Source organism: Cygnus olor, chromosome 4 (assembly GCF_009769625.2).
Source record: "Cygnus olor isolate bCygOlo1 chromosome 4, bCygOlo1.pri.v2, whole genome shotgun sequence".
NCBI classification, from domain to species: Eukaryota; Metazoa; Chordata; class Aves; order Anseriformes; family Anatidae; genus Cygnus; species Cygnus olor.
The window spans coordinates 69,099,165-69,126,381 of NC_049172.1; the positions used below are offsets into that span (position 1 = coordinate 69,099,165).

General features: G+C 40.5%; 1 protein-coding gene across 2 annotated transcripts; it reads left to right on the top strand.

Annotated features, from left to right (window-relative positions):
- NELFA (negative elongation factor complex member A) lies at window positions 1-27,217 on the top strand. 2 transcript variants are annotated; one of them, XM_040556043.1, is made up of 12 exons: window positions 1-41; window positions 572-836; window positions 7,861-8,032; window positions 9,183-9,344; window positions 10,274-10,363; window positions 13,912-14,042; window positions 14,220-14,289; window positions 15,075-15,163; window positions 17,774-17,885; window positions 20,114-20,370; window positions 21,388-21,487; window positions 22,984-27,217. In XM_040556043.1, the coding sequence occupies exons 2-12, from the start codon at window positions 585-587 to the stop codon at window positions 23,166-23,168; spliced, it is 1,620 nt and encodes a 539-aa protein (XP_040411977.1). In that variant the 5' UTR covers window positions 1-41; window positions 572-584; the 3' UTR covers window positions 23,169-27,217. The 2 variants fall into 2 exon arrangements, with proteins under 2 accessions (XP_040411977.1, XP_040411976.1); XM_040556042.1 differs by lacking the exon at window positions 1-41 and adding an exon at window positions 61-446.

Genomic DNA, 27,217 nt, shown 5'->3' on the forward strand with positions numbered 1-27,217 from the left:
CGGGCAAAGCAGAAACACGGCTGATATGGGCCTTATGTGAGGTGGGAGGGAGAACACGAGGGCTGTGAGGAAAGGAGACGTGGTGCCACCTCCGGCTCCCCTCGCTGCGCCGGGAGGGCCGGCCCAACCCCAGGGAGCGAAGGGCGGGCTCGCAGCGGGGCCCTCAGCCCTTCTCCCGCCCTCAGCGGCGGCAGCTCGGCACATTGAGTCGCCGAGGGGCCGGCCTCTGCCTCAGAGCAGCGGGGAACGGGCACCCCGTTGCTCCTGGCTGCCGGCGCCTCACAGCCCCGGGGATGCTGACGAAGACCGTGAGGCGCAACGAGCCGGGGCCGCCCGGCGCCATCTTGCGTTACGGAAGACATGCCTGTGGCGGGCGCCATTTTGCACCTGAGCGAGAGACGCGAGCAGCCTCGCTACGTTCCGCCTCCTGGGCGCCGCCATTTTAGGTTACGGCGGGCTCTCCGCCTTCCCTAGAGCCAACCTCGCAGCGCGCCGCCATTTTGGGTTACGAACAAGGCTGCGACCCGCAGGGGTCCTCACCCCTCCTCCCTCCCTCCCTCCCTCCCTTTAGGTGTCCTCATAAGATGCCCGTGGAGAACCCCCTCTTTTTTCGCCCCGCTCCCAAGATGGCGTCGATGCGGGAGAGCGACACCGGCCTGTGGCTGCACAACAAGCTGGGCTCCACGGACGAGCTGTGGGCGCCGCCGAGCATCGCCTCGCTCCTCACGGCGTCCGTCATCGACAACATCCGCCTCTGTTTCCACGGTCTCTCCTCGGCCGTCAAGCTCAAGCTGCTGCTGGGGATGCTGCACCTGCCCCGCCGGGCGGTGGATGAGGTGAGAGCCCCGGGGGGAGCTCAGCTGCGGCGTGAGGGGAGAAAGGGGGGCGGCAGCGCCAGCACCGCCTCGCCCCACGCATCTTTCTTCATTAATTTGTTTTAAATACTCCTCAAGGGGAGGTGGCCGGGGAGGGGGGCACGGGGAGCTTCTCCCCGCCGCTTTCCCGTGGAGAAATAGGGAGAAAAGTGGGGGAAAAGGAGGCCTCAGTGAGCCGAGGCCTGGCCTGCAGGGCAGGGGGCCGTGGTGTGAGGAGAAGCGCTCGGGTTTCCCTTGAACAGGGCGAGAGCGCACCTCAAGCGTTGCTGCTGCTGCCCCCCTGCCCTCCAGCGAGCCTGCCGCTGGGCTTTTGGAAGCAATTTTCCACCCGAAACCTCTCTCACACTTCCACAAGGGCTGTGTAGGGCTGTGTTTTGGGGCGGGTTGCATGCTTCTGGCGCTGCTTTGGAGGAGAGGGCTTTTCTGAGCCCGTTCCAGGGTTAGGAGAGGGGCAGGAGTGGCTAGGAGCAGCGGTGTGCGTTAGGCTTCCTTAACTCCTCTTCTTTAGTACTGGCAGCTGTGTAGGTGTCCTGAGTTGAACATCTTGGATTTAGGAAGGACAGCAGCAAGTGCTGAAACTTTGGAGATGGAGGATATAGGGTCTGTGATGAGCGGTGGCTTTTTTCCCACCTTCTTGCACTCACATCTTAGTTGAGGGGAAAACTGTCATTTTTACATTTTTACCTTTCTGAGAACAGTTGGTGCTTTTCCTTTACTCTCCTACCCCGGCTAATAAGCTGGCTGGTGGAAGCCTGAGCTGCCTCTGCAAGCAGTACCTGTAGGTCCAGAAGATCTTATTCACTTGGTTCTGGACCATACTTCATCTGTAGCTGGCTTATTACTACCTACTGGTATTTGGGGCAATATCTGAAGAGTGACTGAAGAAGTTTAATGTGAATCAGTCAGGTTTAAAGAATTCCTATCCTACTTGTGCCATGTGTGGTATGGTTTCCCATAACAATTACGGAGATGGTGCACAGTTAATCTGCACCCCAGCTGTGCTTGCACCAGTCTCTTGCGTAGGACACGGCTGCTTAGACTTTATATACATGTGTATTAGATAGGGTGTGGGGAGACTACATAATTCTGATTATTGCATTTTGTGTATTTCTAAGCTGCAAATGCACAGACGTGAAGTGTAAGCAATAGTTTGTGGAAAGACAGACCCCTACATGCACTATATGTCTGTGTGGATGTTCGTAGTTGCATGTAAATGCTGTGACTTTAAAGAAAAAAAAACTTTTTTGCTCAGTATGTTTCATCTGTTTTTTAAAATATGATATTAATGCTTAGTGCCTGTCCAGAGCACAAGCTGTCTTACTTGTATGTGACAGATGCAGTTGTGTTTTGGACAAACAAAAAAAAAAACAGGCCAGAAAGAGAGGGTTAGGGAACTCCATAGGCTCACATGAACTGTTGGGTATGCAAGATTCTTATGAAGTTGTGTGAAAATCCAAGGAGCTTGGAAGAAATAAGTATTGCAGTGTGCAGAAAAAAAAGCCAACAAATTAGTGGTGGTTTTTAGGCCTAAGAGAAAGGTCCCTATGCTTTGTAAAATTCCTTCATTTCAGTCAAATGCCAGCTCTCTGAGGGAGCAACATTGAAGCAAACTAAAATAATATGTTGAAATGCCCTGTGTGTTCACTGGATACATAAAAACTATTTTTAAATTTGATTAAAATTAAGGAACAGGTAGCCAGCAACTGCACTTGATTTGTGCTTTTGTTAACCATGGAGATGAAGTGTATCTAAATAAGAGCAAGTTGGTTGCTGTTCCTTTTTATAGATAATTACAGTGATTAGTTGTATTCCAAATATAAAGCTCTTCTTACTGCTGAAACAAAAGATGCTGTGAGATTTTTCACTTCTTTGTTTGTGAAGTCAATCATAAATTTAATCTTCTCTTGGTAAACAGAGCACGCTTGATGAAGATGTAATCAAGTAAATCAAGGGATTTACTGTATCTTCAGCCCTTTACAAAGTACCTGTAACATTTTAATTATTTGGAGGGAACATGATTCTTTACTGACAGGAAGAGCTTAAAAAAACCCTCCTTTTAAAAATGAAAAACCAAGGAGGCAGAAACATTTAACATTGTTACTAGCTCTGCTAGTATCATCGTAGTCTTCCTTCTATAAATGATAAAAAAAAAAAAAAGCTGGTGGAACCAAGCTGCTGACTGAAGGGGATGTCTTATTAGACACTCATGTGATGAGTTTGATAACAAGTCTTCATAAGTAACACGTATTTATGTAGCTTACTGTTGACGTTTGTGCTATTTTAACTGGCATACCTGTAGCTAGCTGTCTGGAAGTGAAATTCTTCACTTGGAAATCATTCTCATGTCTGAAAGTGATTTAACTTGACTATGAAATTATTTTATTAGTCTCTTTGGGAAGTAGTATGTATGTTTTCCATACCATGTGCCAGTCCATAGATTGCGTGTGAGGAGCACTGAGCTGGCATTTGGAAACTTAAAATAGTATTAGAAAACATTGCATCAGCTTTGTAAAGCTTTGAGGATCGTGATAGAGGATGCAGGATATACTTCTGGTCATGTTAAATGATATTTCCCTCTCTAGATAACAGATTGAACTTAGTTCTCTTCAAAACCTTTTTTTGTTCTCTTTATAATAGCATTTTAACTGGAGTAGAATAGCATGGAAATAATTTGGAGGCAGACATCTGAGTAAAAATTGATGTGGTAATCAAGAGAAGTGTGGTATTACTTGGTTTAGAAGGGATTTAATTGGCTGCTTGTCCTTTCTAAATCTCTGTGAAGGCTGCGGTCTAGACAAGCAAATCTTCAATGAGCTCTCTTGAAAGCTCAGTCCTTTGCTGAAGTGTTATGCTTCTTCTCAAATGCAATATCCTGCAATTTTGTACTATGTTTTCAGTCCCTGCTCCAAATGTTGTGTATATATTAGTGACTTAATCCTCGTAATACTCCTGTGGGATACGTAATAAACCTAAATTTTTATCATGCTGTGAACCTCATTACAGCTTGTTTGTTCCCACTGACTAATAAGGATCATTGGCTCCCATTTTCATTTTAATAGTTAAGTGTGTTTTGTAGGCAGTTATCAAAAATATCCTTTCCTGCTGTATTTCTATGGGCAGAGTTTGTGGACTCTCAAATCTCCCTGCCTCCCAGCTTTTTTTCTGCTGAACTCTTTCTAGATAATCATGCTCATTTGAAGTAATGCCTAATGCTCAGCATAGTGGTGACCAGGGTTTCAGTGGTGATGTTGGCAGAGCAGTAACTTCTGTTTATTTTGCATATTATATTCCTTTTCGCCCAGTTCACATCCATGACAGCAAGGTTTTTTGTTTTGTGCCAGGGTTTCATTATTTGTTCAGGGTTAGACTGATGTTATAGTCAGGTCTGGAATGAGGACTGTGTGCTTCTGCGCTCCATAAAAGTAACTCAAAAGTAAGGTACACAGCCCTTCTGTGACTGGAGATGTGCAGAAGAGAGCAAAAGTCTATTTTTTTGCTTGCTTGTATGATCCAGGAGTCATCTATCCATGCAAGTGAGAATTGTGGGGCACTAGTGCAAAGGCATAAGCAGGTGCCTGGCACTCACTTTCCCTCCGTGTTCAGAACAGCCAGGCTGCTATGCAGCATTCTGGCCTACATTTAATGTCCATTTTTCTGAGATGCAATATGTATTTTAATCTAATACTACTTCTGGCCACTTTACACTTTGTCATTATTAAAATAATACATATACAATAGTGTGATTTGATCCATCCTAGTTTTGTAGCACATAAATATTAATACTGTGCTTTCCATCCAATGCTTTTAGCTTAATGAAAATGCTCTGTGATTGCACAGGTACTTATTAAATATAACCTGTGGCCCCTAAAAGATTAAAGCTTGATAGGCTTTGTTAGCCAGCTATTGGTGCAGTTGTTTAAAGGCATAGTCCCACGTTAATTTAGGCCTAATAGCAAGCAAATTAGTGGGAATGCTTTGCAAGAAGTCTTGCTGGAGCTATGACGGCGTATTTCTAGTAATGTTTCCTCTCTTCACCCATTCCCACAGTGCTGTTTCTATGCTCTTCCTGCACAGCCGTTATTCATCTCCCTTTGTCTCTGTTCCTGGGCTTTTTCCATCCTGCCTGATCCTTTCTTGTTATGTTTCTTGTCATGTTCTATGCCAGCAGGCTGAGAAAAATACTTAAGATCCTTTAGTTTTAGATGAGAGAAGTGCCAGAACATGTTGCATCTGATCTTGATGTTCATGCCTAACAAGACACTGGTGGAGCCTATCAGGCTCTTCCTGACCCAGTGTTACAATATTACTCAATTAAGACTTTGGGATTATGGCTGTGCTGAAAAGTAACAGGGGAAAAAAAAACATACCTAGGATTCTCTAATGCTAAGCTGTGTTTCATGCATTCTCAGACAACAAAAGTTTTTTTTTTTTTTTTTCTGGCTACCAGTTGAACTGCAAACTGGGAATGTGTATTTAAATTGCAGCTTGGAGGCAAACCTGCAGCAAAACTCAAATCCAGGCTTGCCAAATGCAAACCTGTGTTCAGGCAAGGTCTCTGGGTCGCTCACAGTGCACGGTGGAGAGTCTTCCACGTGCCTGTGCGTGGCAGGGACTGTTCCGTTACCATCTGCTGGGAGGCTACGTGATAATGTCACTTGTACAGTGCTAGGCGATCAAATTCTTCCTGCGCTCCTTCCTTGAAGGAACCAGAATCGTGCCAAGCGTAGTTGTTGTGGCGCAGTAAGTGGCCTGAGCTCAGACTGTCCCGAGGGCAGTGTGGATGTAACTTGCCTGGACAGCAGTGCCATAGGAACGTATGTAATATAGGATGGAACTCTGAATTTTGGGTGCGAGAGTGAGTTCAGTGGAGCAGATGCAAAGGCTAAATTAGGAGGGTACTGGGGACATCTTTCTTCCAACTATTGTCTGAGTTTTTGATGGAAAAATTGCATTCTATGCATTTATCTGTGTATCTGTGGTGTCCAGATAAAAGCTGGTACACAGGTTAGAAATAAATCACAGCTTCAGCAGCTGTCCTTGTGTGTTTTGAATTTTCAGGTGTTTTGCATAAAGCAGTCCTGAATCCCTAGGGGACAGATATGAGAATACAGGACTTCGGGTAGTATTCACACTCATGTTCATCTGCTGTAGGAGAAACGACTTGTGACAGGCAGTGTAGGCTTAGAACAGACTGACAAATCTGTGTGGAGTTGGGAGGGATTTTTATGTTTACCGAGAAAGAAAAGAGCTGTGGAGGACACCCAAGACTAGAGCCTTAGAAGTTGATTCCCTCCCTTGGGTAAGCGTTGGCTAAATTTGACAGCACACTGACCAGTGTGAGGCCATGGTTATGCAGTCACTTTGATCCAAAGCAAATCAATTGTGCTGCTGAAAATGGCAAATGACTGTTGTGTCAACTTTCTGCTCTACTGTTCTCCCGGTTCTGATGTCTGACTAGTGAGCCACACTGAGGGCTGATCGAGCTGGAAGCTATTGGGAGCTACTAGGTTTGCAGCCGGACAAACTGATCCGCTTTGTTTGTGAGCACACGAAGCATTGCTCGTGTTAAAGGACAAACTGCCCTCTAAAAGCGCTTGTTTTTATACCTGACTGAAGTGAGAGGGCACTAACATTGTGTGGGTGAAGAGAACTGGGAAATGTGAATGTTCGTCTGCCTCTGACTAATGAGGTTTAAAAGTGCTTGGGGGGGGGGGGGCACGGAATGGAGAGCAAAAATTCAGCTTTCATTTCTTAGGGTTGCATGAGTACAGTAAGCTTATTAGATCTTTTCATATGAGAGAAGGCCAGCTTGAGATGAAGGGAAATAAATACAGCATTAAGGTGAAGACAAATCTTTTGCTTGTCTCCTGTTCAGAAACAGGTAGACATTGTAATGGGCCACAATCAGCTGTGAATAGTCAAAATTCAAGTGTTTCCTTATACTTGATCATAAGTTCTTTAATGCTGATACCATACACATAGTCTATCTAAACATTTTCGATGACTTTACTCTGATGTTTGTGGCTTGATAGGTAATGCACTACATCTTGATCTTAGTTCTGTGAAGCTAATACTTTTAATGCTTACATGAGCAGTTTTCTTAAGAAAAACAAGTGTTTATTTCAGAGGTTTAAGCTGAGTTTAATGAATTAAGCAAATTTAATGAATTAAAACAGCTACTTTAAGAAATAGCAATTCACTCTGTAAAATCCCAGCTGCAATCACTAGATTTTTATTTCATAATGCTAACATGCTTGTTGATCAGTAATTCAAAAAATTACCATGACTATATTTTTCATTAATTTTTACATGTTTCCCCTTTTTTGAGATAAATGCTTAAAGGAAAAAAAATCTCACTACAGACGCCTAGTATAGATGGGAAATCGTAACTACTTGTGGCATTAGAGGGCTGGGTGTACTTCTGTAATAGTTTTTGTCAAGTATTGCAAGTTTTATTAGCATGAAACAATTTTTGGCCTAAGCTTAACTAAAATTTTGAGGGCTTGGCTTACATTTGTGTGATGTAGATACAGTCTGTCTGCTATTTTATTCTGTAGCACAAAAGAGGGTACATCTTAATTCAGACACTGTTCTTAACTTGTATTCTAGTTGAGTACTGACTGATAGTAATCTGTGGGTACACTGGGTGTGTAAGCGGGCCATAGAATGTACAGGGACAATGCTCTAAAAATGTGGCCTGTTTCTCGTGAAAATGTTCTGTGCTGAATGAAGCTTTGAGCTGCCAAAAGCTCAAAGCACACCAAAAATAGTATTTACTAAGAAAAACTTTGGTTAATCCTTTGCTTCATTCTGTAATTAATGTATAACTGTGTTGAAGCAGTCTCCCTCTTCCCTTCCCCAGTAGTAAAACATTGTGCATGTTTATACTAGTGTCTTTAAATATATATATATATATAATTAACCCAATTACAACCTGTTTAAAATGGTTTCCAATTGGCTGATTTTCTTTTTCTTTTTTTGTTAGATGAAAGGGGCACTGACTGAAATTATCCAGCTCGCTACCTTGGATTCAGACCCCTGGGTCTTAATGGTAGCTGATATTTTAAAATCCTTTCCAGATACTGGCTCCCTTAACCTTGATCTTGAAGAACAGAATCCCAATGTTCAAGATATTTTAGGAGAGCTTAGAGAAAAAGGTAAGTGTCTGTTGTAGAAAGCTACAGAAATACGATACCTTTTTTTCAGGAACCACCTTTCTCTTCACAGGGAGTGAAGATACTGTACTGTCTTAACAGTATTGGTATCGGGACAAGCAGTATGTCTTCTCATAACTGCCACAGTTCATGACCTGGCATGATACTAGAACTGTGACATTTGAGGAATGGTAACCTCTTAAATTATCTCTTCACAAATCATCAGAACTCGCACCGGGTCCCTCGGTATTTGTGAAGGGCAACATACAAGTTAATGTGATTTCACTAGCGCTGTAGACGGACTGTATGTGCAGTCAGGTAATACTGGGTTACTGCAGCTTCATAAGCTAAGCTGTTAAACACTGTTCTCTTGTATGTTGTGCTAAGGACAACAATAAGAAAGGTTTCTGCAGCACCTGTGTGGGGCGGGTGGGTTATCTCTGCCCTAAGTCTTCATCTAGCCAACAAATGATAGGTGCTGAGGGAAGGACAGGTCAGAAGGACCATTAACTTGCTGTCTGACTAGCTGTGGATGGTCCAGTAGCTGGTAATACCGGCCCAGGCACTTGCACAGTTTCTACTTCAAACAGTGTTGTAAATGCTGATGCAAAGCCACTCCTGTTTCAGTGGGTTTGATTTAGCAAATTGCCCAGAAAAAGCCCCTTAGGCATCAATGATCAGAAATGGGCTTGGAGTTAGGATTGTGATATTCCGATAGTGGAATGCCTTGGAGGCAGAAGCATCTTGTTTTTTACTGTACACAAATGATCATTTGTCTATCCACATTCCTGGTTCTGATTTGTCTATCCACATTCCTGGTTTTGACTTCTGTTTAGTAGTCTTCAAAAACTACACAAAAAAGAAGAATCTGAGAATTCCTTCTTTATTTTTTAACTCTAACAATGGTAGCTCACTTATGATTGCTATAATTTGTCTAGGCAATTAACATGGAGCTCTTATGAACTTAATGTAAAAAAAAAAAAAAACCACCTTATTAACTGGCTATATACTGTTTTAATTGGAACTAAATTACCATTGGTGTTTAATTGAGTAATCTAAAACTTAAAACACCTGTAGAGTCAAGTTGTAGAATGTTTTGTAATTAGCTATCAGATGTTTATACCCATGTGTACTGTGTTAACTCTTTATGCAGTAAGTGAATGTGAAACATCAGCTATGTTGCCGTTGGAATGCCAATACTTAAACAAAAATGCCTTGACAACACTAGCTGGGCCACTTACTCCCCCAGTGAAACACTTCCAGCTGAAAAGGAAACCTAAAAGTGCCACTCTCCGAGCTGAACTCTTGCAGAAGTGTAAGTAGTGTTACAGCTAGTTTATAACACTGAGTAACAAATTAAATTGTGAAAGGAAAATTCATTGTTAGCTTTATTCTCCTGTAAAGATATATGTGGCAATATTTTCTGTTATAAAAGCTTTTTTTCTCCCCCTATGCATGTGCCCTTGATAAACAGGCATGTGTGGAAGAAGGCAGGTGCAAGTCGTTCTAGCCATGATTATATTAAAATGTTAGTCTTGGTTGAAATGGTCTTCAGACTTAAAAGGGATACAAAAAGCTGCATCTTTTTAAAGCACAGATATGTTCTCTTGTGGGTATATTTAAGTCAGTTGTGAAGACTTGTGAGGGACAGCTTTGGTTAAAACTCCTGAAATGAAACTGGTATGACAGTTTTATTTCGCCATATGTTTCTGCAACAGGGAGCAAGAGCTGCTCTGCTAATTAACGCTTTCTTTTGCTCAGTATGTTTTTATGGAGGGGTGAAAGCCAATAGGGTTTTCACTAACAAAAGACAACGTATGTATGCATGTAGGTACTGGTAGCTGATCTGAGTGATCTTAGGAGTTTATTTCACCTGCTGCTGTATTGCTGCAGTTTGATTCTTGCTTGTGGCTTAAGTAGTCAGTGTTTTTTAAAAAAAAAAAAAAGCTACAAATCTTTTGTATGAAATTTTCTTTAATTATTTAGATCTTTATTGAATAAATTGTCTATTCTGATCCTTTTTAGCTTAGACCATTTTGTCAGTTGCACAGTCATACTGACTTTGCATTTTGCCAAATACTGTGTACCTTACATAAATGCCCTGTTTAGTTAAAAACACATTTCTTCTTGATATTCCCACCTTTTAATTTATTAGTTAATGTTTTATGAGAAGCCAAGTATTGTATTTGTTCAGCACAGATTTTTTTAATAACTGAAGTTTTGGGTTTTGTTTTCTTTTTGTAGCAACAGAAACTGCACAACAGCTCAAGAAGACTGCAGGAGTGCCTTTTCATGCCAAAGGCAGGGGACTGGTCAAAAAGATTGATACAACAAGTATGGCTCACTTGTATCGCTTCCCTGAAAGACAATTTGATAAAACAACATTTGATGAAGACTAAAAATACTAAGTCTGTTTTCTACAAAAACTTAACTTATATTGAAGTAAAACATTTATCTCCTTTCTTTACAGCTGTTTAAAATTTTTAACAAGTTTTCTCAAAAAGAACAAGAGTGGTGGTTTTTTAGATAGCAAGAATATCTGCCATGCTTATTTAAAACATGTGCAGATAGATCGTGCCTATAGACATTAGTAAGAACTTGATTTGCATCGTTCCAGGAATAACTCCTGACTAAGCTATGTTCTTCCAAAAGGGAGCAGAGTGAGTGGATCACAGTAATCTGCTGTGGTCTCTGAAATACTGCAAAGTAGATTGAAACTAGCGTGTATCCATATAATTCCCCATAGAGAAAGGGAGGGGAAAATACTCTTAACTGTAGTGCGTGGAATAACTTGTGATTACTCCCAAGGGGGCTAGCTTAAACATAACGGAGATTTACCTGCAGTTTTCTTATCTGTCAAACAGATGCAAGCAAGGGCAAGGAACATTCAGTTAAGAGCCAACCAATCATTGTGATATTCTTAGTTGTTTTCTGAGCGTTAAGTAACACAGTATTTTAGTGGAACACTGCTTACTGCAGCTAAGCATGTGCAGTGCCTTCTATTTATTGGACATGAAAAAGATGTATAATAATTAATGCAAAGCTGAAGGAAGAATTTCAACTGTTCACTAAGTTCCTAACTGCCTGATTTTTTTCTATAAGTTTGGGAGCAAGAAGAGGGTTTGAAGTTAGTAACACTCTAAATCATCGCATAGCTAGATTTTTTTTCTGACCGCCAGTATGTTGCTGAGGTATAAAACTTGAATAATTTCTCGGTGTGGCATCTAGAAACAAGGCACCTTCTTGATGCATTTTAATATATCAGATTTGAGCATCAAAGTGTTTAGCCACACGTTTGTGCTTCCTGCATAAATGCAAGAAGTGCGGTTGAAATTTGAACTAAAAATCGTCCCATATAGAAACTGACTGTTAGTTCTGTGATACTTTCTATTCTAACTTTTATTTCAGCCATTGAATATTAAAGCAGTCTTTTGGCCTTTAAAGCCAGGTGGTCTCTAGAAATACCAGTTATGGGACCAGCTGGGGTTTCCACTGCTGAAACTTACCTCATGTAGGTCAGAGAATTGTCCTGTGCTGAAAATATTTTCAGTAAAATATATAGAGGGATTCAGGGTATACAGCATCGAACCAAAATTGTTTGATCTAAAACGTTGATCAAATTGTAGGGTATGAGGAGATTGTTAGATGGCTCAAAGACCTGACAAACGTGTTTGACTAGCTGATTTTTTTAGCAGTTGATAAAAGATTGCTGGTTTTAGTGCTTATATAAAGTGTGAGATAGAGGGATAACTCTGTAAAGTTGAGGGGGAACAGCTGCTTAAGTGTAGAAACTTTTGCTTACTATTGAGGCAGCAATTTTTCTGCTTGTGGTATAGAGCCAAGTTGGATGCTCCTGGTGCAAACAGCAGCTCCAGAATTTTAAACCCTCGCGTGAAGCAGTAATTTACCCTTCCATTGGATTACAAAAGCCTTTAGCTCTGCAGAAGCAATATAACAGCACTAGCCAAATAGCATTTTCATCTGAGGCAGGATCCAACCTTGTGGTACTTCCAAACTATATATTAGCTTCTCTAAAATCTAAGGTGTTAGGGTTTGTTTTTTTTTCCTTTGCCTTAAAAGGCAGGGATGGTGGAAATTGGGAGCCTTTGAGGTTAAAAAAAAAAAAAAAGAATCATAGAATATCCTTGTGGGTTCCTTCCAAGTCAGAATTGAGTGCAACTCCTGACTCCAACAGGATCACCCAAAAATAAAATGTTTGAGAGCATTGTCCAAATGATTCTGTAGCTCCAGCAGGCTTGGTGCTGTGACTACTCCCTTGGGGAGCGTGTTCCAGTGCCAGATTCATGCACTTATATTCAGAGGTGCAGAATGTAGTTACTTCTGTGGGAGAACCAAGCATTAACATATGAATGGGACTGATGCCACTTTTAATAAGAGTGGTGATTTGGGACACTCTGGAAGAAGCCAGGGTGGCTATCCTGCAGCTTATTAACTCTCCAGGTGTGGCTCTCATGACTGTGCTGTCTCGCACAGTAACTGTGCAGCGTTGATGGTCAGCCTCCATGTTCTGCATTGGAGTGGTGGCACCCTTGATGGGGGAGTATTGGTGTCCCCTTCAGCTACAATGTGCTGCCAAAGTTCTCCTGCCTTAAGTGTAAGGGTAGGCAATTATGTTCTGTGGTTTATAAAAGTAGAAAGGTTGGTCATCCTGCAAAAATTTGCTTTGGATCAAAACAACTAGTATTCAATCCAGGCATTGTGAATCTTGGTTCTTCCATGATGTCCTGTACATCGTGACATCTACAAATGGATCTGACTCTTACAGAATCATTTAGGTTGGAAGAGACCTCCAAGATCACCTAGTCTAACCTCTGACCTAACACTAACAAGTCCTCCACTAAACCATATCACTAAGCTCTACATCTAAATGTCTTTTAAAGACCTCCAGGGATGGTGACTCCGCCACCTCCCTGGGCAGCCCATTCCAATGCCTAACAACCCTTTCAGCAAAGAAGTTCTTCCTAATATCCAACCTAAACCTCCTGTGGCGCAACTTGAGCCCATTCCCCCTCGTCCTGTCACCAGGCACGTGGGAGAATAGACCAACCCCCACCTCACTACAGCCTCCTTTAAGGTACCTATAGAGAGCGATGAGGTCACCCCTGAGCCTCTTCTTCTCCAGGCTGATCAACCCCAGTTCCCTCAGCCGTTCCTCGTAAGACTTGTTCTCCAGACCCCTCACCAGCTTTGTTGCCCTTCTCTGGACACGCTCGAGCACCTTGATGTCCCATGTTCTGACCCCTTTAGTGACAATACAGCCTGTGCTATGATGAGACTCCTTAGTAAATGTAAATGGTAAGCTCCATGGAAAGGAAGAAGCTTGCAGGAGCACTCGTTAGTCAGTTACAGGAATTTTAACAACCTCTGGCCAAAATCTTTGGTTAGATACAGTTTTACCAAGTAACTAGATCTTAATGTTCAAAGACTAACTTTGGCAATAGTCAGAACGTTGATGCCTAATACTTTTTGTGTTTGAATTTTGTTCTTTGTAAATAAGGAAAGTATAAACGTATGTTTGAAAAGTGTATTTTGATAGCAGTTATTTTGACAGCTTATTTGATTTACTTCATTAGAATGTGCAGAAAAACATTCAAGGCATGTAACTGTAATAAAAATTACTTATTAAGCTTTGGAATTGCAAGCATTAGCCTAGGGAGTGACTCTTACTCCTTGTTTGAAGGGTAAAGCCCAATCTGACCTTTTGAAAAACGTTTAGTAGACAGTTCCACATTAGAAACTTTTGAAGTTAGGGGGGTGGAGGGCTATTAAGAAGGGAAAAAAGCTGAAGAACTCTTTATTATTGTTCTATGTAACTAATGAAGCAAGTATTTCAATTGCTGCCTTTTTTGATCTTCCTTAAGCACCACTCAAAGGAATACCAAAACAAGCTCCATTCAGGAGTACTTCAGCACCTAGTGTATTTAGCCCTTCTGGAAACAGGACTCCTATTCCTCCTTCACGAACACCTCTGCGCAAAGAAAGAGGAGTAAAGGTAGGTGAACTCTTTCTTTGTCGCTTGCATTCCACTCAGATTTCCTCCCAGTTTAGAAGTGAGTTTGTAATGCTGTTTTGAATCAAGTGTCAGTATGCTAAAGAAAAAAATAAGGATAATATTTAGATATAAACTGACAAATTTAATAACTTACTGTGATTCTGCATTCTTTTTCAGCTTTTAGATATCTCTGAGCTGGATATGGTAGGTGCTGGCCGTGAAGCAAAGAGAAGAAGAAAGACATTAGGTTGGTATAGAACACTGCTAATGTACTTGGAAATCAGATCTAGGTTTATAGTACTATTTTATTCTTGATTTGTTAAAACTCATTTTCAGGTAAGCTCCCAAGAAAAAAGGGCAACAAGCAGCCTGAAGGGAGGAATTCCACTTTTTTTCCCCAGTGCCACTAATCGTAATGTAATGTGCCTTGTTAAAAACTTGTGCTTTGCACAACAAAGATGGGTGTGAGACTAGCTTCAGGTCTGAAATTGCTCTCAGATTTTGCTATGCTTATTTCTACTGGTTGCACAGCCATGTAAAGAAATTCAGAGTAATCTTGTAAAAAAATCTCTATCTCCAAAATTGCAGGCAAGACTTTAAAAAGTGAATATCTCATATACTACTCTTACTCAAGGGATAGTGCACTAAGTATCAGGAAGATATGGTAGCCAGCTTTTTTACCCCCAGAACAACCTTTTTGTATTTGTTTCCAGAAACACCTATCTCAGAATAAAATCACAATTGCAATTTAAAAAAAAAAAAATTTTTACTGTCAGAAAACTTAGTCCTGCCTAATTGCACAGCTGCTGTATCTTGATGTGTGTTTATATTGTGGTTCTTTCCACCATTGTTTTTTATAAAATTGTCTATGAAGTTTACTATATATTCATTACTGTAAACTTTCAGCATATGCCTCTGAAGCATGGTTTAGCAGAATCTGAAAAAATGTGGTTTTATATTCTTGTTTAAAAGTAAATCTAATTCACTATTTAAGAAAACTTCGTTGAACTGACTTCTGTTTCTATGTAATAGATACAGAAGTTGTGGAAAAGCAAGCCAAAGAAGAAACAGTAGTAGAAAATGCTACTCCAGATTATGCTGCTGGCCTTGTGTCTACACAGGTAAAGAAAAAACATCAAAAAACCTTACCCCCAAACCAAATAACAGCATAAAGATGAAGAGACCATGATACACATTATTTGAAAACACTAATAATATTTTTCTAAGCTGTTGAAGCATGCCTCAATGCTTTAAAAAAAAAAAAAAAAAATGCTGCCTCTTGTCAGAGATCCCAGGTTCAGCGAACTTTCCTGTACCTAGTGAGATAGTCATTTTGGGACCACCTGCAAGGCTCTGCATCCCTTGTGACCGTAGTGGAACAGTTGGCACAGATGCAGAGTGAGGAGTACTTGTCATTGGGCCATGCCTAGGAGGGAGAGATGAATTTTATGTAGCGAAGTAAGAAAGATGTCTTCAAAAACTTATGTCTCCTGGATTGAGGAAAAGAACCTGTATGTTAGCGCTGTTCAGTGGTTCTCTTCTCCATTTCCTTTGTGATCTTGTAAAAATGATGCTTAATTCAGAAGACAGCTTCTTCTGAGGTCTCCAGATCAATCTGTAACTAGATTCAGTCAGTTCCATTACTACTGACAAGGGAGGAGAAATACAGCGGAATTTCTGTCCGAATACCCATGGCTTATAATCTCTTCCTAAAACCCATACAGTTCAGGGATGGCCACTCCTTCTCTTAACAGTACTTTTTTTCTCTACTCTCTCCTCTTCCGCACCCAAAAAAAAAGTTGATCTACTGAAAAGGCAATATTAAATGTGGTACAGTCAGTTGTGTGGGTCTTTTAATCCTTTCTGGTAGGACACATTGGAAAGACTGGTGCAGCTTTACCTTTCTTTAATTGTATCTCAGGACATAGCTTTTGCAAGACTGTGAAGTAGCGTGAAGTTACTGTGAAGTAGCAGACTGTGAAGTTGACTGGCGTACACTTTGTTGGGTTAAAAACTGGCTGGATGGCCGGGCCCAAAGAGTTGTGGTGAATGGAGCCAAATCCAGTTGGAGGCCGGTTACTAGTGGAGTCCCCCAGGGCTCAGTGCTGTGGCCGGTCCTCTTTAATATCTTTATCGATGACCTGGATGAGGGGATCGAGTGCACCCTCAGTAAGTTTGCAGATGACGCCAAGTTAGGTGCGTGCCTCGATCTGCTCGAGGGAAGGAAGGCTCTGCAGGAGCATCTGGATAGGCTGGAACGATGGGCTGAGGTCAACTGTATGAAGTTCAACAAGGCCAAGTGCCGGGTCCTGCACCTGGGGCGCAACAACCCCAAGCAGAGCTACAGGCTGGGAGATGAGTGGTTGGAAAGCTGCCTGGCCGAGAAGGACCTGGGAGTACTGGTTGACAGGCAGCTGAATATGAGCCAGCAGTGTGCTCAGGTGGCCAAGAAGGCCAACAGCATCCTGGCTTGTATAAGAAGCAGCGTGGCCAGCAGGTCTAGGGAGGTGATTGTCCCCCTGTACTCAGCTCTGGTGAGGCCGCACCTCGAGTACTGTGTTCAGTTTTGGGCCCCTTGCTACAAGAAGGACATGGAGGTGCTCGAGAGAGTCCAGAGGAGGGCGACGAAGCTGGTGAGGGGTCTGGAGAACAAGTCTTACGGGGAGTGGCTGAGGGAACTGGGGTTGTTTAGCCTGGAGAAGAGGAGGCTCAGGGGAGACCTCATCGCTCTCTATAGGTACCTTAAAGGAGGCTGTAGAGAGGTGGGGGTTGGTCTATTCTCCCACGTGCCTGGTGACAGGACGAGGGGGAATGGGCTCAAGTTGCGCCACAGGAGGTTTAGGTTGGATATTAGGAAGAACTTCTTTGCTGAAAGGGTTGTTAGGCATTGGAATGGACTGCCCAGGGAAGTGGTTGAGTCACCATCCCTGGAGGTCTTTAAAAGACGTTTAGATGAGATGTTTAGATGTAGTCCTTAGTGATATGGTTTAGTGGAGGTCTTGTTAGTGTTAGGACAGAGGTTGGACTAGATGATCTTGAGGTCTCTTCCAACCTAGATGATTCTGTGATTCTGTGAAAATGTTTAGATAGTATCCATGCAGTTTTTTCAGGTACCTGTTCTCCATGTCCATAACTAAGAAATGGGGCAAGGGAACTGAAGGCAGCTGGAGGTCACTCATTGCTGTGCAGCCTGAACTGTGGTGGCTGCAAGCACTCCCTGGTTTGCAAGTACAGACTCCATTGACAGCACTGTTTGGGAGCTGCTGTCCGTAGAGAGTAGGGTCAGTCAGTGCTAAATATTGCTAAGAATCATGGTTGGTGTACAGTACTGAGTACCTGCGAGTCTTTTAAATCTTAGTTTTACTTAGGAAAAATATAACATACAGGATAGGTTGTTAATTTTAGCATCTCTGATTCCAGCAGTTCAACTCTGCAAATGTACATATTCCATTGCAATAATACCTTTTTTTGGCTCAGCTGTGTCTTTGAAAGCAACTTTGATCTGAATTATGAGAAATAAAAGCTGCTTTTCTTCCTCCTAAGGTAATTCTAATGGACAAAGTTTGTATAGGGAGTTAGGGCAAGTTTCTCACTTGAACCTTCTGAGAGGAGTCCATAATTAAGTTCCCATAATGAATATTCTAGCAGTACTAATTCTGAAGCTGTATTTAAAATGGAAAAGCTGCACATAAGTACATGCATTATGACCATAACACTTTTCTGTTTTACAGAAACTTGGCTCATTGAACAATGAGCCTGCACTACCTTCTACAAGTTATTTACCTGCTACTCCCAGTGTGGTGCCATCTTCCTCATATATCCCAAGCTCTGAAACACAGCCAGGTAAAAGATACTCTTTTTTTTTGCTATTGGAACTTAATACTTCTAACTCTGTATGGTTTTACTGTTTAACTTCTCACAAACATACTGTCCCTCAACTCTGACCTTAGCAGTCTAAAAATCCACTGCAAGAACCCAGCCTTTACGTTAAATGACAGGTCTGCACTTAACCAAATAAAGAAAATGCTTGTTCTTTTTATGTCTTAAAATGACTGCTTTGCTTGCTTGACTTAATTTACTGGTTGTTTTTCTTTTCCTATAGTGGGAAATACAATTTTTTCTTTCCCAAAGAAACACCAGTAATATACATATAGTTAATATAGACACAACCATATGCATGCTATTTACAAGATGGATAACTGCTTTCAAGAGTCGTGTGTTCCTAGAAGCAGGTACATGCTAGCTTTCACATAGGCTGTTCCTTTTTCCTTTTACTTTTTTATGTCTGATAACTAATACCTTAGCTCCATCATACTTGAGAAGTGCTACATTTCTTTCAGTGTTGGAAAACCGTCAGCAGTTTATAAAGAACAAAACAACTCCTGTACAATACTTTTTCTCCATCTTGTATTTTAACACACTTTCCTTTACTTTTCCTTCCCTGCTGGATGTAAAGTCTTAAAGGAACGTACCAGTTTGCAGTAACAGATGTGCATGACTGGGATTCATTACCCGAGTTTGTAGTTAACAGAGAACCGACGTTGCAGTCTAATGCATTATTTTAACAAGTGCTTGTTGATATCTGGTACTGTAACATTTGCCTTTATGTGAGCTGTGGCGTGTTGGTCACAATAGAAAAAGTCATATGCGAAAACCGATCGTTTAACTTGGCTCTGAAACAGTTCAGAATCTCTCTGAAGGTCCATGCAAATCTCCCTGGCAGAAAATTGGCATCTCTGGAAGGAGTGCAGCCAAAAGCGCATCAGTGTTGTCAGCAGTTAGTATTATTTTCCAGGGTGTTGGCAATGTATTCAACAGCAGAAGCAGCCTAGTTTAAAATTCTTTGTTCCGTTTTTTTTCTAACTTTATTTTCTTCTGGAGCGTGGGGTATCTAGCTTTCCATATGGGCGTGGAATATAGAACTCTTAATGAGAGACACACGATCCTTGGAGTTGGTTTCATATGATCTGAGGTTGCATAATTGACATATGTTACTTTATGCAAGTCAATTATTCTGACATGAGAGGAAGCCTATAATAAAACTTAAGAGATTTGTACAAAACTAGTAGGCAGCTAATTGTTACAAATGTTTGTTCAAGTACCCAGTATCCTGTTCCACATCTTACTGGGTAAGAGCAATATTGCTAAGACAGATGCTATATCTGTGCCTAGATGAATAAATGGTAGACCCCTCAAATTCTCTAAAATCTGATCTGAATTATCAGCTGAGCTGATCTGTATTTGCATTTTAGTCTGTTGTGAATGCAGTAAAAATTGGTTAGCTTAAACCTCATGAGAGTCATGGAAAGTACTAAAAGCTGTGCCTGTGTCAAGAAGCTGCAATAAAATATAACTAACCAGAGCATGTGCTGGGTATCTGCTGTCTGCTGGACAGTGCAGTAACTTGTGAAATCACAGTAACTTGATTGTATAACTTATCTTCAGCTGCAGTCAGGTTTGGAATAGTAACTCCCCTGTATGGTCAAGTACAGGTGAATAAATGAACTTTGAGGAAGAAATCAAAGTTAGGGCTCCTCAATATTGAGGAGTTTGGGCCCTCTTAGCAGTTAGTGTTTAAATGAATTATTTTGGAGACTGCATTTAATTCTCTCATCTGTTGAAGTATTTATGTATTTTCAGTATTTGTTACTGGCTGAGGCTTAATTACCCTTTCTTTGGAAGCTGCTGCTACATTAGGTAGAAAAAATTATGAAATATTTTTCTTTGGCTTCTACATAACAGTACAGCAATACCCTTGGTAGGGTCAGCATACAGTTTTTATAGCAATATAAGTTAAAAAGTAGATCAATTTAATAACTGATGTCCATTAAACATAAAATTTGGTACTATACAGAGCAATCCATATTGGAAAGCTACTCACTGTCTGATTGCTGAAGGCAAATGAGTGGAGGGAATATTAGCTCTTCAGTTTTTCAGATGGGTGTTAGCATATTGAGTCATGGTGCTAAAATGAAAGAATTGAAATTTTTAGATCTCTTTATGAAGTCCATTGGTGTTGCTGGTACCTGTTTGTGGATTATAACTTTTATTATCCTGATTGGTTTTCACAGCTGGCTCTGCACGAGAGGCCTTGCAGACTAACAGACAGACTGAAGAGCCTGCAGCTCCAAATGCTACAACAACTCTTCCTGCACAATTCAAACAAAGAACACCCATGTACAATAGTAACTCTAACACACCTGCAACTACACCTACCTCACCCCTAACACCTACCACACCTCCTGCCATTTCCCCTGCAGCACAAGCACCACAAGTGGCCCCTCAAACTCAGCAACAGCCACCACCGAAAAAAAGCCTCTCTCTTACAGTAAGTAAAAAAAAAAAAAAAAATCATTCTTAACTGTAACTTCTGATGTAGATTAGAATGTGCAAATTTTTATTATTGATCTTACTTGATATGTTGACAATTCATGGCCTTAGGTTCATGGAGTGATTGAAGCTGCTTATCTGCAACCAAAGATAATGAAAACATTTTTGTGGCTTCATTAGCATCACTGCATTTAAATGTTAATCACAACTTTAGTTGTGCAGTGTCAATGTTACAGATGCCTTTATTTACAGCTGCTTACTACATAACACTATTTTGTTCCTTTTTACAAAGAATTTTGGGGAAAGGCATATTTCCAGCAGAGCTGTTGCATTTAATGTTGAGCTGCTAAAAGGGATCATGTTGTTGCACTGGTAGGAGAGAAGGTACCAATAGAATAAAGGCAAAAGCCTTGATTTCTTTTCCCACTCCCCATTACACATCTTCTAAAGCCTGAGAGTGAGAAGGAAACTAAACAGCAATTACTTATGTGCTACAGCTTCTTATTGCTGGTATGTTTGTATATTATGTGCGTGCTTCAAGTTAAGCAGGTAATCAATTTGAGATGCAACCGCTTTGAAGATTTCAGTAAGCGTGCCTGTAAGCCTAGCTTGCAAGATCTGCACTTTAAGAAGCTGTGTGACTTCTTTTTTAAAAGTAAAGCAGAGCTACTGAAAAAATTCTTTGAAATTACAGCAAGGCTGTTTGGGCTGTAGAGGAAGCATTTAAAAAAAAACTAAGATTGTAATACAGAATGGATAGTGTAAACATCAAGTCTCTTAACACATGTTTCTATAACTATTTAAAGAATCTTCTCAGTGTGTTTCAGAATTCAGTTGTTGCTGCAAGTGTTAGGAGTAAGCATTAAAGAGGGAAAGGTTTGAGGTTAAGGATTTTGTCTATTTTATGTCTACATAAAACATTTACCTTATTCTTTTTCTTGTCTCTTGGTATTAATACAGTACCTGTTGGCAGTGTTTTCCCCACTGGAATTCATATTTATTGTATCTGTTACAGAGGGAGCAAATGTATGCTGCACAGGAAATGTTCAAGACTGCAAACAAAGTTACAAGGCCAGAGAAGGCTCTTATACTTGGATTCATGGCAGGATCCAGAGGCATGTATTGAGACTAAATTACTTTGCTTTTCAGTACTCCAATCTGAAATAGTGTAGCATTTCTGAATATACATGTGTGAGTGCAAGAGTCTTGCTTTAGCTTACTCTGTTTTACTCTGAACTGTGTGTATTTTTATGGATTGAAGTTCTGACTACCTGGAAACAGGTCTTTGGGCCTTTGGTCCGATAAGAATCGAACTGTCCCAGCAGCCACTAAACACAGAACATATATAGAACAGAACACGTGATATCAGCGCTCAAGAGTTGAGGAGAAATAAGTCAGCCAGTCAGAACAATGAACAGACTGTGTCCAAGTCTTCTGTCTAGAAGTCTGGTGGATGCACCTTCTTTTAGGGCAACTTGAGGTAACAGTTTCATTTTAAGAACCTCTTCGTGAGCTCCATAGTGTTAGAAATGTAGCAGCTGTTGTCTCAGGCACTTTGAGTAGCTACAGGTGCTATGAATCACAGATCAGCTGTCTTATACTATACTGGCCTTGATACACTAAGGCTGTTTTACCCAGCAGACTACTAACTGTAAGATGAGAATGGCTGTAAGAATCCTTAAGTGAACTCTCATCTGTACTAGCTCTGGTTTCTAATTTGGTATTTAATGCCTCTTATCACTGGAGTGCTGGAGCCTAAATGTGGCTCGTGCATTTGGATTAATGTAGTTATTAATGTGCTATTCAAGATGGCCAGGATAGAGTTACTGTGATGATCACTGGGCTTAAAGAAAGTTTTGTATATCCTGCATTCATGAGGGTGCTCTTAGTACTAGATGCTACTTCAGAATGCAGTGGCAGGATGTACTTTAATACATACAGTGATGTTTTTGTGATGCAAGGTAGAATCTTTTTTTTTTTTTTGAGTGTGCACCTGTTACCTGTTTATGTGAAATACATAAGTATATAATAATATGAATTCCTACAGTAGTAATGCCAACACCTTTTGAAATTTGAATAAATAACTGTCAAGTGTGATATTCTTGAGTTCCTGAGTGCCAGTTCCAATAGCCTGACATTTACCATTCAATATTCATGCTGAAATGGAAAATCTTACGGGCAAGTGATTTCAGTGAAGTTATTTGGGCCTCCACAACTGCTGAAAACTGAGGTTTTCAGCTGTGAAATGTATCCCAAATAGAACAACTTTGGTAGTTCAGGTTTACTAAATCCTATCTAAATATAAGCTTCTCTTACAGTTCTTAAGGCAGACAGAAATGATATTGGCATGCTCCTGGCCCCCTTTTGTTGTTTGTCTAGTTACTTTAGCCTTGGATGTGTTCATCTTTTTGGGGTTTGGTTTTGTTGTACTTAAAATATAGTCTGATGTATGCAATGTAAAAGGTTTGTGGCTACCTGCTATAGTGTCATTACTTGCTATTAGTTCTAGGTTTGTTTGTTTTTTTTTTTGGCATGAGATTTTAAATCTCTATCAGGTGCTCTTTTTCATGTTGCTGAAATGTATAACTCGTTTCTATTCTTGTTTTCACAGAGAATCCTTGCCAAGAGCAAGGTGACATCATTCAAATCAAACTCAGTGAGCATACAGAAGATTTACCAAAGGCAGATGGCACTGGCAGCACCACTATGTTGGTTGATACAGTCTTTGAAATGAACTATGCTACTGGTGAATGGACCAGATTCAAGAAGTACAAACCTATAACAAATGTTTCCTAAGAGATGCAGCAGCAGCAGACTGGACCAAATCAAGCTTAGAGTCAACCAGCTCATAAAGTATGTTAACTGTACAAAATGGCATTCATGTGTACATTTCTTATTACCCTCCAGCATAGAAGTTGTGGCTCTTTGACCTAACTGGGCTCAGTGAATGCAGAAGAAGAAGATGTCAAACTTTTTTTTAATACGGTAAAAGGAAAGGTGATCTTAGGGGGGAAGTGGTTGGTGGCTTTTTGTTTTGTTTTCCTACAGTTTGAAATGCTGGAAAAGGAGATCACAACTGAAAGATTGCAGGTGGGAGCAGTTTACTTCTGAGTACCACAAGAGAAGACTACTGCACAGTCATTCACAGTTTACCATTTAAACAAGGGCACAGATCTTTATTGTAAAAAAAAAAACATTTTCTTTGGCTACGTGGGTTCCATTGTAAGAATGGACACTTAAAGCACCACAGGTCAATGCTTGGTTATTTTGTAATTTGGCTGCAGTATAACTGAATATTGCAGGTGGCAGATGTCTAGTGGCTAATGGTACCCACTGTCTGTTTAGCCTCTTTATGCTTGGGTCCTAGGATGGGATTGAGCAGCTTTAGCTTGCTATATTGTCAGTGACCATGCCCAGCATGACTTAGTCTATATTTGGCATTGTTTGAGATCCAGAGAAACTGAGTATCATTTTTTTCTGAAAAAATAGCAAAACTAGGCAAAAAAAAAAAAGAAAAGTAGCCGTGGGTTGTTGCTGTGTGGGAGTGATACTTCTTTGCCATGGAAGTCTAAGGGTAGAAGTTGATCTGTGGCTCTTGCATGTCAAGCCCTCTGAACTGCTTGGGAGGAAACAAAACTAGTACATCTCAAGACTGATTGCAGCTGCATTTTTAAATGCCCCTCCAAGTGATTGACATGTCTCTGAATAAGATGGTTAGCAAAACAAAACTTGTCTTGAGGCAGTGTTAATGTATGTTTGTTTGGTTGAGCAGTCATAAGTTGCTTGATTACCAAGCCCTGATCCAAAAAGCTTTGAGTATAGCTGTGGTTCTTACCAGTGCAGCTATTACTATAATCACTAATGTGGCTACAATTATACTGGCATATAAATGTGCCTTATACTTGTCCCCTTCTAATAGAAGCACATTTTTATCTTTAACTGTTTTCACACCACTGGTTTAACCTGACTTTAATTGTGTAATTATAGCTTGCATTTATTGGGAATGTGTACATAGTTCAAGGTTCATTGTTCGGAGAATTGTTTTCATTCTTTGAGGGAGACTTGGATTAAATGCCTGGTTTCTGCCAGTACTTGTATGTGGAGCTGTGCTTAGTTGGGAATGGTGCTTAGAAGGAAAACATACAATGAGTAGCCTAATGGCTTTCTAATGCTGAGGGAGTACCTTGGGCTGGCTTAGAGGTTCCTGTTAAAGTGGAACTCTTAGGACAAAATGAGGCTTTTCTCTTTTCTGAAAAGAAAGCAGACCAAATCCCATAAGTACTTATATACTAACAAAGATGTTTAGGTGATTGTTTGTTTAGAATATTTTTTATTGAGGAATTTTTATTGCATTTTTATTTTGTTTTTCAACCTATTATCCAACTGAATGTGGAAAGCATAAGTAATGAGAATCTGTATTCTACAGCGTTTTAAGATGTGACCAAAATTATAGATTTCTTAACTATATTTGAGCAAATACACAATGTTCTAGCTCCTGTAGTGGGCAAGTTATTTGATGGTACCTGCTACTGTTATGGAGTGTTGTGCATGTTTTAGGGTGAAAGTTAGGTTCCACATATAACTCACACGGTGGGCTCTCCTTCACTTTATTAGCCCATTTCAGAAGCAGTGTAGATTGTGATTGTTTTTTCTTTAAGCAGCTAGAAACCAGCCTGACAAGTGTGGACGAGTAGTGGGTTTTAGTTTTTAGGATGAGTTCAGTATAAATGCATTTTCATGGCTATAATTTATTTCCTTATGTTACACAGTAAGGGCTAAGAATAGAATATAAAAGGATTCATCTTTTAAAAGAAAGGTTTAAAGGAAAGTGACATTCCTTTTCTGCATTCAGATTTTTAAAGTTTTTTTTGTGATGACCAGTTTCCTGTAAAGTAAATATGTATGATACTTCTGTCTTAACTGTTCCTGCTTGCTAGATAAGCTGCAAGTACCAAATACAATTAAAAAAAAAACTTTTAGAAAATTGACTGGCTTGAGGGGCATGTACTGTTATTATAAATTGCTGTTTCAAGACTCTTTGCAGTTTGGTAGAGACAAAGTGCTGCTGTGTGATGACTTTTGGCTTACTTGAGATTAATGGAGGTACCTCACTAAACTTTTAGTCTGCACAAGTCTGCGTTTCAGACCTGTGGCGTTGGGATGGAGAGAGCTGTCCCTCCCCTCTTCAAGAAGTCCTTCTAGAATGCACTTGAGTCATCTGAGTGCGGTAGTGCATTGGAAGCCTACCATGCTGCTGCCTATTCTTTGCTGCATAACAAAGTTGGTCTCCAGGCCTGTTTGTTTGAAGTCAGTCATGCAATAAATGGAAATTTTAAGTAGAAACACAGTATTTTTAATTCTGTTAGGTCATTAGGATCAAGATGACACTGCAAAGTAACTTATTTTTTAAAGTGACTTTATGACCTTCTACACCATAGCATTATTTCAACTTGATCTGTGAATCTAGAAAGGTTTTTTTAAATGCATAAAGAAAGGGAAGCTTTTGCAATGTTCTTAAAACGATACGGTAAGAAGTAACTACATGGAGCTCTTCGGTTCAGAGAATGAAATCATTGAACCAGTGGCCTGAAAGTAGTGTGCCAGACAGTTCAGAAAGGGCAACATCAACATTTAAATTCCAGTATAATGGAATTGTCGCATACAGAACAAAATCTGGTCCTGGAACTTGATATTTTTTGTCTTAAATATTCAGTCACTTAGTTGTTAGCTGGGTTCTGTACAATGAAGCTCAATGTGTGCTGCAAGACTAAATAAAAACATCTGTTGACTCCAGAATGATTTGCTGATGTACCAACTAATTGACCAGGGAAGTAGTTCAGAGTCTTCTTAGAGCTGTTTGTGTCCTTTCCCTCATCCCAAGCATGAAGCTTTAGGAAATAGCAAGCCCAAACTTTAAGTGTTGCTGGACCTCAGCAAGGCAGGATGTCCCAGCTTCTCTTGTCCTTGCTTGTAAAGAAGCACCTACCTGTCCGATGTGCAAGTCAGAGCGCAATATGAATGAAAATATGGCTTATAGCAATGAAAGTGGCTTGTGTTTATTTCCTGTCCAAATTTTTCATTCTTAAGGGGGGGAAAAAGAACACATCTGCATACACAGGCTTCTTTAAGAACTTGCCCTACAGCAAAGTCCGGGTTTCTTTAGGCTCCATTTTTCTTTCATGAGTGCCATGAGGACCAGAAAGAATGAAATTGTTTTAATGAAGGTGAGCCCAAGGAGGATGCTGAGCAAGAGTCCTGATTACAGATTCCTTCTTCCTTCTAGACAGAACACTTTTCCTGCTCTAGTTCTCTGTAGTTATCTCCATACAAAGCTGTCCAAACTTAGTATGGTTAACACTCTAGTGTTGGGCCAGTATTCTGTGGGTTAACTTGGTTTCTCTGTGGGTTAACTTGTTTTCTCACTGGTAGCTTTGCCACTTAACCTTTCAGTTAAATACCGTAGGATACTGGATGCAATGGAGAGGAGCCTTTGCTAGTTGCTTGACACCTTTGTGTGAAATTGTAATTTGACTAAGTCGTGTCAAAGTGCAGATTGCTTGTCTAGTTGCAAGGAGTGTGAGACTTTGACATTACACAATTGAAGAGTGAATCATATTTTCGTAGTATGATCTGACTGGAAAAAAAAAGACTAAAAAATGTTAAGCCAGAGCCCTCTGGGAATCTGGTGCCTTTAATGAGAAATGTCATTTTGTGAATTGTTACATCTATCGCATAGCCCGTATGTTTTCTATTGTTTTTTTGTACAGTTGTAAATTCAAAATATTCTGTCTTTGGGTACGTATTTTCAGTGTAATACAGTATGTATAATAAAAATTTAGATTTTC

Bases quoted from the DNA above. Each gene is read 5' to 3' on its own strand.
- NELFA (XM_040556042.1), top strand. From the start codon at position 361: ATGCCTGTGGCGGGCGCCATTTTGCACCTGAGCGAGAGACGCGAGCAG. The intron at 9,345-10,273 runs GTAAGTAGTGTT...TTCTTTTTGTAG, and splicing joins AGCTGAACTCTTGCAGAAGT to CAACAGAAACTGCACAACAG. The intron at 15,164-17,773 runs GTAAAGAAAAAA...TCTGTTTTACAG, and splicing joins CTGGCCTTGTGTCTACACAG to AAACTTGGCTCATTGAACAA.